Source organism: Paralichthys olivaceus, chromosome 22, assembly GCF_024713975.1.
Source record: "Paralichthys olivaceus isolate ysfri-2021 chromosome 22, ASM2471397v2, whole genome shotgun sequence".
Taxonomy (NCBI): Eukaryota; Metazoa; Chordata; class Actinopteri; order Pleuronectiformes; family Paralichthyidae; genus Paralichthys; species Paralichthys olivaceus.
Window position 1 is genome coordinate 4,734,378 of NC_091114.1, and position 13,078 is coordinate 4,747,455.

Below are 13,078 nucleotides of genomic sequence, written 5' to 3' on the forward strand. Positions count from 1 at the left end.
GAAGACGGTATAAAGCTGCAATTGTTTTGGGACCTTTTTTCGGTTCCTTGCTCATCTGCTAACGTAAAAGACTAAGGCTTTGTTTTCGAGTGGAGCTCCCTGACGAGTCGGAAGCTGCAAAGTATTATTATTGTTTCTGGAGAAAAAAGGGCTCCACTGACAAAGATGAATGCTTGCAAAGTTTTCCATGAAAAACCTGGAATGACAGATCCATCGTTTGGAGAGAGATGATCCGAGTAAGTTATGGCTCAGATAGAGCTGTTCAAAGTTTTGGGTCTCCAATTTTTTCCCCTGCACTGGCTCTCTGTAATGGCTGCCGTTTTGGATTTAGTCAGCAGGCACTGAGTTGGCCAGAGATGCTCACTCTGATCTGCCTCACACACAGTAGGGGAGATGAGCTGAGGGCTTCAGAACGGGATGCATTGACACAGCACTGCTCCCCTTGAGGACACTGCTGGCCCCAGCGACTGCCATTATTCCTGGTGCGACTAACAGACTGATTCGTGCGAGTGATTAGACTGCTTATTTTGTGTCTTTCCACACATGAACAAAACAGTGTACACGTCTTGAAATATGAAATATGTGGAGGTTTTGCATATTCGATGAAACATTAAAAGGACTGTGAGAGGAGATCGATGGGGCTGATTGTTTTGTTCTCTCTGGTCAAGGGCTCTTAAACATGTTAAAACCCTCTGAGGCATCATAGTAAGAAAATAATCATCAAACATTAGACACAAAAACCCCACACTGGTAACCCTCCAGGCTTTTAACCGCACACAACAGTCAATAACCCTTGTTCAAATGCTCACACACTGTTCATCAAATCGAGCAAAACAAAAATACATCCAAACCATTAACCGAGTGGTGAAAACAATAAATGTTAAAGGGACCTTTCTCCAGATACATTCTGTTTCGATGAACCAGAGGTGCGTCATTTTTGAATTTGGTTATTTGCTGTTTTAACCCTCTGAGTTTTGCAGTACGTGACAGTGGAAGCAAGGGGTAAACGTGGCTTGGAGTTTTTTTGTCTTTTAGTGGAAGTTAGACCTTTGTTAGCTTTTTGTTGAGCGATCGCCGCAACCTGTCCAAGTTCTTCCAAATACTGACGTCCAGGTCCAATTGCATTCAGACGTTAAAACATAATTTATAACAAGGTTATAACTGAGGGCTCTCTGAATTTGTCACCAGCAGGGCGAAGCTGGAGGATTGATCAAATTGTTTCAATTAAGGCTCGCAGGGGAAAGTGGGAAGTCAAGAGAGAAGCCCTCAGTGGTTAGTGTGGGTGGAGTTTGATTTGCTGTTAGGTGGTTAGATTCTGCTTAGAAGCTTCTTTGCTTTAAGTTCTAGCTGCTTCCTTCTCAAAGCAACAAACAGCTTTAACCCTTTGAGCTTGGAAATGTGTGGTAATCCCCCTCATTATCTAGAATAATACACAATATTATATGATTTTCCAGAACCACTTTGCCTCTTCAGTCCATGACGTGTGTCTGGATTTCTTTTGAAGGAATCCAATCAGATAAACAAATAAGAGGTCCTTAACATTGTTCTGAAAACGCATGATGATCAAAGCCGTCACTTGAGGTCTGATTGAGATTATTTGATCTCCCTGCTTTCTCCTATTGTTCTCATCTAAAGGATTGGATGCAGGCACATTTCAAACTATAGAAGAAAGAGAATAATACATTCACTTTCAATCTCATTCTCTTTATAGTTTCATGGCGTGTACAAATCATTTCGTAAGTGGGTAAGTCATTTTTTATTGATCCAGTTTTTCATTCAATTTTCATTTCCATAGCCTTTTTTCAGTCTGATTTGTGTCCTAACTTCCCACAGTAGAAGTGCACTCCTTGATGCAAAGGAGGACAGAAAAGTCAGTACGCAGGAGCCGCAAATTAATGCAAGGATTGTTTTTTCTCCATGAAATAAATATACGTCTCATTTATCTTGTTTGTCTGTCGCATAAGTACTTCATTTTGCTCTCGGAAACCAATCTTTATTATCTTCATCCGTTTAGTATTTGTTCACAATAAAGATTCAGAGAAGGCCCTATAGCTATCTGGCTAAAGCTTAGAAATTCTAACTAATAGTCATTTTAGTAGAACTCTGAATCCAATCAAAAGTTTCTGCTTTGGATAATGTACGTCAAAAACCTTATATTTTGGTTTTATTCTTCTAAATTGTGCTGTATATTTTCATTACTGTCTTTCTTGATCTTAAACTACCAGAGTTCACCAGAGTGAGAATTAAGCATAAGCAATCCTGCTGCAACACAGAAATCAGCTCCATTTCTGTCCTGATTTAATCCAACTTTTTTAAAGAATCAACCACCTTCAGCAACACAAACACACGCCACGTGACAAAAACTAAGGGGTTGGGACATTTGGCACTCAAAGGGTTAAAGAATCATCACTTTGATGGGACCGCATTCCAAACTTACAACACTATGTTATGTTTGATGTCAGGCTGCGCCCACATGCCGCAACGAATGTAGACTGATCGCTGACCAAACACTTCAACAGTCCCTTTAACTTTTAGTGACTTTCATGGGGGATTCTTCCAGTAATTGAGACAAGTCATACATTGTTTGTTTGTTTTCAAGACTGAAAATTGAATAGTCAATGCAAGTTCACATTCAGCCAACAAAAGACAAAGGAAAAGCATATGGAATCAATAATCTATTTAAATGTGGTCAGGTTATTAGGGGGTTATGTTGGGTTATTTGGGGGTTAATCCTCTGAAGAGATGCAGACCCAGTTTAAGGTGCTTTACGTGTGGTCCCCTGGTTATCTACACACCAATACTACAAAATGGTCTTATTGCTCAAAAGTTATTTGCTGGAATTTCTCTAGAATGCCAGCTACAGCACAGTGATCATATTCAAGTGCAGAGCTATTTTGAGAAATATGAAGAATATATGGGATAGAAACCAACATCTCTCCACCAATTGAGAATTACTGAAATGAATGGAAAACCATATATCAGCCAATCATAATTGGGCATGTCAAGTATGTAGTAGATTAAAGGGGACCCACAGTTCTGTTAAAGAGCCAAATCACATTCACCCTTGTTGCGTGGCACTGCACCTCCTCCAGAGTGGTGGTTAACGGTAGGTTAGGCGGTTAGATCATTAGTGGAGTTAAAGGGATTTTATTACCTTTGTCGAGTAGCCACTCATCAACTACCCGACCGAGTCGGTATGGGATTCTTTGTCTAGCAATAGCCAGGCGCTCATTATCAAAGTTCCCTTTAAGAAATTTGGAGAAGACAAATTAAGAGAGGTTACAAAAAATCTGGAAGTTGAAAGGTTAGAGGTTAGAAGGGCAACATGGCAAATGTTTAGCAAGTTATGTTCTTTAAATCAGCTTTATTTAGGACAGGAAGAACTTGAGGATGTGTTTTTAGGCTGGTTGGTTTGGTTAGACAAGTTAACAGCATTCTAGTTACATTGAGTTTAAATGATTTTTAAATGGACTCAAAAGTTAAACAGATTTATGAATTATTTAGATAAAGCATAATTACATTTGTAGAAGAGATAACTTGCGCAAAGTGAATACACTTTAGAAACACATTAGCAGTAATGAAGTAAATTAAGCTAGAGTCGCACAAAACCAGCAATCATTGAACACAATTAGTACACTGTAAATGAATAAAGCAGGAAAAGACACATCAATGTCAGCAATACAGCATTGTTATTTCACATAAGCATCACACAGTAGTAAAACACATTTCATGGTTGTTTCAAGGAAGACATACTTTAGTTCCCACCGCACACAAAGAGTCGCTGATTAGGAAATCACTACCTCGCAAATCCGACAACAGGATGGCATTCTGCCCGTGGCACATCACTTCACTTTGAATCCGACTTTTCTAATTCACCTAAAGCGAAAAGGACTTAGTGAAACTGTCTGCACACTGTTTTTCTCATGTTTTTTTCTCTCCCTTATGCATTAATTGAGCACTTCTCAGTGGCACTCGGCAATTAGCATCACTTCATCAGCGAGTCAAAGAAGTTCCATCGTCGCTGTGCAAACTTATTATCCCTCACTTCACTTCAATCAACCTCAGGGTCGTACTGCGCACATCTCCAACACTGCCAATAGAGTTGGAGCTGGAATTAGGGGGAGGTGAGGGCTGGTGGTGGCCAGGCTGGGGGTTTGATGAAGTCTGAAGTGGTGGCCATGTCAGAGACTTAATTAGGAGTTATTGTGTATGTCAAATAGGGATCTCCAAAGATTACAGGCTAAAAATAAGGCCTCTATGTTGAATTAGTGAATCCTCAAAAAATGGGGTCAGGGAATCCCCAGGCATCCTTGAGGATCGCCGACGTTCCAGGGGGTTCCATAAAATACAGATCATACTTAATTCATTATTTCTATAATTTACAGCAAACTATTTCATTTACACCATAACACAAGATGTTTTACTTAAAGGTGTTTCACTTTCCACATACAAGATGATGCAATCCAACTTTTAAGGTATATTCAAATAGCCTATGTCATCATATGCCATCATTACCCACAAATAGCACGACAGCATTACCAAGGTATAACTGAGCCAATGTCAGCCAAATACACCACTGTTGTAAAGCAGACATTTCTGTAATGAACTATTGCTGTGATTTCACTCTCATTCACCAGTGAACATTATCTTTACAGTCTCAGCCTGAATTTGAGTCAGTTTTAGTGGTTGCATTACCACATGAAATGTTAAAGAGCCATTGGGTTAGACAATGGCTGCAGAGAGTATCTGCAGAGAGAATAGTCAGAGACTGAGGGAGGGCTTGGGAGCAAAGTCTAAACAGCAAACAGGAGAGCTCTGAAGTAAATCCTGCATCCTAATTAGTATACTTTGATTTTGCTCCCTTCGCTGCTCTGTGCTGCTGCAGTGATCTAAAATAGACCACCTCTCCATTCTGCAGTACCTACTTCCACTCCCCAGGGGTCTCTCTACCCACGCCTGCCTGCGCAATAATGGCTCACACGCACTGAGGAAGTGTGTGTATATGAAAATACACAGTTGGTTGTGTATGGGGAGAAAAGCTACATTGAAAAATATAATGACAAGTGAAAAGAGACAGAAAAGCAGAGAGAAGACAGAAAGCAGGAATGAATAACAAACAGCAGATGGATAGAGAAGCATATAGAGGGCGAGCAGGTTGAACATGGAAGAGAATGTATGGTAACATCTGACTCTGTGTTATTCATATGCTGCACCTGGAACTCTCTGTTCATCTGGGCGAGAGAGCTGACTCAGAAAGGCAAAGAAAGAAAATGAAGCAGTAAATTTGTTCCTGGATGTTTTGATCTTTGAATAATATTTAATTGGTGGTAATGGTTGTTTTTTTACTGCCTGCAATAATGCCTGAATTAGCCCTGCAGGGGATGTGATAAATCTGAGAGGTGGAGCAATTTAAAGGTGATCAAAATAACAGCAAATAGAGAAGAATATCGTGGGAGGCAGGGAGATGAATCAGTCTTGTGATTCTATTTTCACATCTGCTTCCTTCTAACTTTGTCTGAATCACATTGAGGCAGCCGCTTCCAGTAACTTCATCCTATGAAGGATCCATTTTATCATCCAAATAATGGTTGATAATGAGTATGAACTTATTCTCCCCCTAGTGGCAGTTGTTAGATACTGCAGCCAGGAAACTGCTTCTCAAATGCTCTCACCCTCCTTCCTCTGTGCCTCCTCTGAGGGATCTTTCCTTAATCCCTTTTCCTTGTCTTACTCACTTTATCCTTCGAGCCTGCTTCTTCCCCTCTAACCGCTCTTCTTCTCAACCTGTCCTTCCCTTGTTCTCAAACAATCCTTCATCCACGGTTCATTCTTAACCTTGTGCCATTATTTCTTCTATAGCCTTTACTCTTTCCTTCCTCCTTCCACTATGTTCTATTCCCTCTCTCCTTCTTGCAAAGTTTCCCCTTTTATTTCTCCATTTACCTTCACTTTCTGCCTTCCTCCTTTTCCCTTTCCACCAATTACTTTTCTTTATTGTTAATTCTTTCTTCCTCCTTCCCTCTTCCCTCCAATCCTTCTTTGCTGCCTGGTAACACAGTGAGTTTAGTGGTTGGAAATTAAATGCAGTACATTATAATACAGGCATTGCCCCCCATTACTGTACACAGTCATACTAAGTGCTTGGAGAGGAGAGCTATAAATACTAAGAGAGACTTGTATATGTATAGGACGCAAATGTAGATGTATGTTCTTTCCTTGGCAAACATGGGAGAGAAGTATCAACATCATCAACAACAAGGATTCAGATTCCACAATGGTTTTGTATCTATTCAACAAAAACACAGCTAAGGTAAAGAAAACTGGGGAAGTGATGGAAATCATAGAAATCCTGATGTCATTTTTAATTTAACGAAAATTAATATAGAGATACAGGAAAAAAAAAAAATGCCATAAAGTTCTGTCGGACAGCTTTTGTATCATCTCCACTGCAGTGTCAGAAAATGTAAATTCCTCCGTGTCCTGCTTGTTTGTTTGCATCTGCTCGACTGGGATCCTTGGAGAAATAAGTCATTCTGAGTGAACCAGAGAAACGTCTCCCCTCTCGCTCGTCTCCACACCAGCTGAAACCTGCTCTGCATGAGAATGGGGGGATAGATTAAACATCTGGGCCCCTCTCTTCTCCCTCACCGCCATTATCGTACTGGCTCCTCTCCCAAGACTATTCCCTTTGCTTGATATGAAAGACGGCAAAACAATGCTATCGGACCTGGCGCTCAAGGAAATCTGATATACAAGAGAGAAATATAAACTAGTAAAGCAAACGGTGGCTCTGAGCTGTTGAGGAATATATTTTTTCTTTAATTGCCTTGCATGACTTAAGGACACGAGTGGCTGCAGTTTACATGGAGACACATGTTCCCTTAAAGGTGCACTCAACTCATTCACTTCTAGCTCTGGAGGATCTTCGTCAAGTCTGAGAGAAGAACCCTCTGTCACAGCTAAGTGTCTCAAAGTGCTCAGTGGAGCTTACCCGAGATGCATCTAGTTGCATTATTGGAAATGTAGGATACAGTCTTTTTGGACCATTATCAATATTAATGATCTCTCGTCATCCACTACATGAATTTCAACCATTTGGGGCAATTTTTCAAATAGTGTATTCAAAGAGTTTTATTTTAAAATACATTCATTAACTGAATAAACTCTTATCCTTTATATGAGAATTAAGCATATTAATACATATCTGTAGCATACTGACTGTACTTTATGTGTTGCATGTAGAAATATGGGATAGTAAGAGTAGTACAAAAATGATCCCTTTTAATGCTGTTCTATGTAACTTACATGTACAGAAGTCATAAGCCAGTTATTTGATAAAAGCATAAACCCAATCATTCAGAATTGTAACTCTGAGGTGGAGTTTGCAAAAGAAAACTTTATGAGTGTACTGTGTTAATGATTAAAGATCTATTAGAACTGTGAGTCATACTGTATAACTGGTGGACATATGGAGAAAAAGCTTGTGTATTTTAAATATAGAGCAAACAGATAACTACTACTAAACTAAACTAAGCTGTAAGACAGGGTATGGATCACAACCCAGCAGATTGTGTGCATGTCCCAGGCTGTTCCACACTTACACTAATCACGTTTGTTTGTCCTGAAACACTTTTTCCTCTCTGGAAGACAGAAACCTGCCTTTCCGTCTCTCGCACCATGAGTCTGGCGCCTGGAGCATTGGCTACATCAACAGATATGATGAGGCCGTGTCCAGGGTGGGTATCACAGCTGCTGTGCTACGGGCACAGGGCAGGGCAAGGACTCACTGACAGACTGGCACCTCTGGGAGACAGAAAGCAAGGTGGAGGTCGGAGCGAGAGACCTGTGTAGTGTGCTGGGAGTGTAGAGTGTCTGATCTTTGTGTCTGTCTGGGAGAGTCTGGCTCGAGAGTGCTGATAATCTAGCATATGAATCACACACTGTTCTGTCTTGCTCGCTGTCTCCTTCCGTATCAGTGCATATGTGTGACCACATGTGAGCGCGTGTGCGGAGACTCTCCAAGGAGCCAACTGTATATCATGTAGCAGGCAGGCAGGCAGCCAGATGCCCTTGTACAGGACACCCACATTGGAAATCCATCCACAAGAATGGAGATTACATTGGAGACGACTGGCCACCAGCCATCGCGCTCTCCCCCCCTCTCACAGAAACCGCTCTCTGTCAAGCCAGCCTCATTCTGTTTTTCATTAGGTAACTTTAGATGGATTGCTCTCATATCCACCGGGTGTTTTTCAGAGCGGATGGTGAGAGGAAACCACTGCCCCATGTACTGTAACCCTGCGCTACTAAATTCATCTCTGTTCTTCAGACCCAAAAGTCTTATTTTCTTAAAAAGTCATAAGGCATGATAGATATTCAACTTGTTTTCTATTAACAGGACAAGTAAAATTAGGAGAAAATTAAACACATCTAGATTTTTTTAAGTTAAATGTTGAAATAATCGGTTCACTTTAAGCTGCTCAAAAAGGGATATAATTTAGATAAGATGGCATTTCTTTGCAGCATTTTTTTTTCTCTCCAAACTCTTTTAAGCCAAAGACTGCAGGCAAGTTGTCTCTTCATGTGACGAGGCAAAGGAAAAGAAAGCCATTTACCTCCCTACCAGACTCCTTTGTTCAATGTAAATACATCGCCCACCACTTGTGTTGGCATGCGTTTGAAAGAGATGATATCTCACTGTTTCAACTACTCATCTTTCTCACTCATCTTTCATCTGTGCAGCAGTTATCAATCCAACAGCTCGTTTTCATTTCTTTCCCTCTCTCTTCTCACTTCCACGGGATCCTCGCCACCTTTCATCTCGGCCACGGTGGATTTGTGCGAGAGTGGCTGCCAGAGTGAGCCAGAGAGAGCCCCCCCACCCCGACTCATGCGGAAATCAAAGTTGTCACTTCTCTAATTACCCAAAGCAATCTTTTCCCTCTCCTGCTCTGCACTACTTAGCCATGTCTCCCTCCATCTCTTGCTCTCTCCTCGTCAGTACTTTCTTCACAACTTCTCTGTTCTCTTCTCCTCCATCATCTCATAGCCACAGGCCAATAATTGGAGATACCTTCCAACTGTGCAAGATCCAATCAGAGGGAGTCGCAGCGCACCAGAGGCCCAATAAGAACTCACAGAATGAGGTGGAGCTGTCACCAATGACAAGTGGCTGAGCTGCTTGACTTCATTTACCAGCTTCTGATTTTTTCTGCTGTTCATTTCTGAATTCCAAATTATGACAAATGTCAGTGATGCATCACATCAGATATTTGACTGACTCCAAGTCTGGAGCCCAACTTCAAAAACTCCAGCTTCTAACTCCAGTAACTACAAGAATTAATGAACATGTTTATAATTTGTGTTTTAATTTAGCCTGAGGAACTTGAAATAAGAAGCCGTCAGCTACTTCATGGTATCAGTGGGACCATTCAAACAGTAATTCTCTTCTTTTTGGAACAGAATATTCAAATCCTTGCGAATAAAAGCAGCAGTAGTGAGGCCTGCATTCAAAAATGCACCTGACACAGAGGTATAAAGAGAAGGAATAGGATGTAGTAGTATCAAATATTTTTGACAGTTTGACAGATTTATTTTTAGCACACACTAGACAGACCTGTTGAGATGTAGGACACACAGAAACGTGTGCGGTCAAATTAGACTTCAAGATAAAACAATCACGGATGCGGACTTTTCTTCTGTCTGCCTGGTACAGGAGACTGAAGTCTTATTTACGCTGTGTGCATCCATGATTCAGATCTAAACACAAGTATGCAACATCCCATTGGTGATGCTTCCCGGTCAGCTGGCTCTCATTAGCTATTGTGGGTTTCTGCTCACAGGCCCAATCACTGTTCCTTTTATACAACACAACACAAATCGGGCTGATACTCTTCTGGTGTGCAACAAATTGAGTTGAATTATACTGAGGTGTTTTTTATTATTTTATTAAGTAATTTTGCCATGCATATGTAACAAACTGGTGACTGATTATACTGTCATACTACTCGTAAATCTACTTTTAACTATTTATAAAACAATAGTAGTTAATCACATATATCATATGATGATTATACAAAGTAATCACTTCAGTCTTATATTTGAACTAGCACTCAAAACCAAACTACACAAAAGTGGACTTAATTACTGCACTTAACTAGGCGGTCCTATGTACTTTCCACTGCTGCTTTGTGCACTTCTAGATGTTGTAGTATACAACACTGCAAACTGCCATGACTCTAATTGCCATAAATTACACTAAACAAGCACATGACAGTAACTTATAGGTGTCCCCTCTCAAATGAATGTGATTGTAAAGGACATGAGGCCACACATCTTCCAGCTCGCTCATCTGACTCTCATCTGCTTTGTGGGCATCAAACTCACTGCTTCCATATTTCTTGTGTGGAAGCCTGAGCTAGTAAAGTGAAATCTAGTCCATATGCCTCCAGCTATTTGTCTGACTGTGTTGTCTTGTACAAAGTGCATCCCTCTCCTGTCCTAATCCTGTTGGTCTCCCCTACTTTTAGCATTTTAACTGGCTCAGTTGAGTGCTTTCATATTGTTTTTGCCAAAGGGAAGAGGGAAGCAGATCTTTTGGGCTGCCTCTACAATGTCTCTTTATCTTCCTTGCTTATTCACGCTTGGTTTTCTTTCTCTCTGCGTGGGGAGGTGGCGAAGACAAAGATGGATATCGAGAAACAATAGGGACAGAAAGGTCTGCGGGAAGGACAGAGTGCAGCCAAGAGCTTTGTTGACCCCTTTTCTCAGACCAGTTATCTGAGGAGTAAGAAGATCTTAAGAGCTCCAGTTCTTCCGTCTAAACTGTTTTCTCCCACCAAAGGTCTTTTCTCTTCCTTCGTGAACCCATATTTCTACCTAGTTCTGTTTTTTCCCCTCTAATGGTCAGCCGCCACACTGAATGGATCCTCTAAATGCCTTACAGAAAGAAAACAGGGAATGAAAATACTCCTTTGTCCATCTTTCCTTCTTCCTTTGTTGTCACTGATTTATGATCGGTAGTAAGTGGTGTGCTAGTATGCTCACAATGAGCATTGACGTGTCTGAGTGCATTTCAAGTAGCTTGTAATTTGTGTGTTTGTTATGATATTAATCCTGGCTTGTGGACGATGTAACAATATGTGTGTGCACTCTTGCATGTCAGGAGCGTGCGTGTGCTGTATTATGCTGTATAGGGCTACTGTTCATGTATTCTTCCCTGCTGTGATGCAATCCAATTTGTGGAACGTGCAAATCCTCATCCATCACAGCAGAGACAGTGGTTAGCTTCAAGCATGCATACTGGATCTTGCCTCTCTTTTATTCCATCCAACACTCTTCTCCTCCCTCAGTCTATCATTTTTCAGAAATGTACCCGGCACTTGGTGAAGAGTGCTATTGCTTTTCATCTGCTCGATCTCCCCTGCTTCAACCCCTCATTTATGAAACCCCCCCAAAGCAGCAACAGCATCCTCAAGCCCACCCCCACCAACTCCACTTTCTAATTCTGCTCAACTGCAGCCTTGTCAGAGACTAAATCAACGTGACAGTTTTATAGGAGACTTGCTGTCGGGAAATACTGGCATGTGAGACCGAAACAGAAAGCGTGGAAGAAAGAGGGCACACTGTGTGCTCTCACTGGTCATAATGACACAGTTATGAGCCAGCAAAATATGTTAATCACAGCCAATATGGTGCAATGGTGACAACATAACTACGGCTGTAAAATGCAAAATGATTATCCAAAGCTCAGGGGGGCACTGCAATGAAGCCCAAATGCCAAGTGTGGTGTAAACCCACAGGAAATGGAAAGATTTTTCCTGAAGCCCCCTTCTCACTAATTTACTGCAGTGAACTACTAACGTCAGAAAAAATGTAAATGGAGGCGCTTTACAAAGAGACAAGCTGAAGATTAGAAGGCGAGTCAGTGTTCACTTACATATCGTTCAAACAATCTCTCAAACAAATGCAAATGTATATACAGCACATGTATATACATACAAGGCAATAAAGGTGAACATACATATACATTTGTACACAGTCACATTAGTAAGACACACGCCAAGACAAAGGTATACTAAGCCATACACAACTCAGTCATATAAGCACTCTCTAAACCACACACATACACTCTTCTCTTCACCATTAGGACGTTTTCTTCCTTCAAGCTCTTTCTTTCTCCTACTCAAACTTTTTGAAAGCAGCAGCTGCTGGAAAGGCAGCTTTCTCCTCATAAGAAGGGGATTAATACTGTAGCAGCCCCCCACTCACTACATCTGATCGGTGTCCCAGTGTTGGGAGAGAACAGCTAATAAAACAATAACATGGAGGCAAATTCCCACTACATCAGTATTCAGTATGTATCCTGTATTCAGGATTTGAATAATATGGGCTTATTAGGATACAAAAAATGATCATTTTAATTTGATATTGCTGGTTAATTGTTGATGGATACACCAAAATATCCAATGACTTATTATAGAAGACAAAAAAATGATCTTGTTTAATATTTAAAATTATTTTTACATTAATGTAATTATTAAGCCAAGGTTGTATAATGTAAAATGAATCCACCTTCCTATTAGTAATTGACAGTTGAATTATTATTCATTATTCAACATTATTCAATTCAATATCGTTAGCGATACTTTGCAACAAGTCACTTCAGGTCAAGCAAGGCTACAGCAGCAAAACCTATGTGTGTATGTAAATCAGCAAGGGTTCATTTTATTCCTCAGGAATTCTACTTTTCATTCATGAGGAAAGAATGTGTTGCATCTTACCGTAAAAGCTTCAGTTGTGCTTTATTTAATGTTCATTGAGGTTTCTGAAAAACACTAGATAACAAAAGCTAAAAAGCCCCAAAGCAAAACTGAGGATAGTCTTTTACTTTGTTGTGCATTAATTTCAGAGACTGTATGGGTCAGAGGGGATTATCCCAACCTGGGCTACGTCCAGTTCTGTCAGCAATACAGTCTTAAGGAATAAACACTCTTTTGAAGTAATTCTCACTGGAATAAATATTACTTTATTTTTCCAACAAGATGAACCTAACAAGAGGAACAATGAATAAAGCCTC

The 13,078-nt window shown here is 40.6% G+C and overlaps 1 protein-coding gene across 11 annotated transcripts in view; it reads right to left on the minus strand.

The window, feature by feature from the left end:
- nrxn2b (neurexin 2b) overlaps positions 1-13,078 on the minus strand; it is a 618,875-nt gene that overhangs the window by 49,820 nt on the left and 555,977 nt on the right. For 10 of the 11 annotated variants that reach the window (XM_069519278.1, XM_069519272.1, XM_069519270.1 and 7 more), the window contains one exon: positions 3,155-3,244. The exons of the other annotated variant lie outside the window; for it this stretch is intronic. In XM_069519278.1, coding sequence (XP_069375379.1) covers positions 3,155-3,244 — 90 coding nt within the window. The remainder of the gene's footprint in view (positions 1-3,154; positions 3,245-13,078) is intronic. 11 annotated transcript variants of the gene reach the window in all.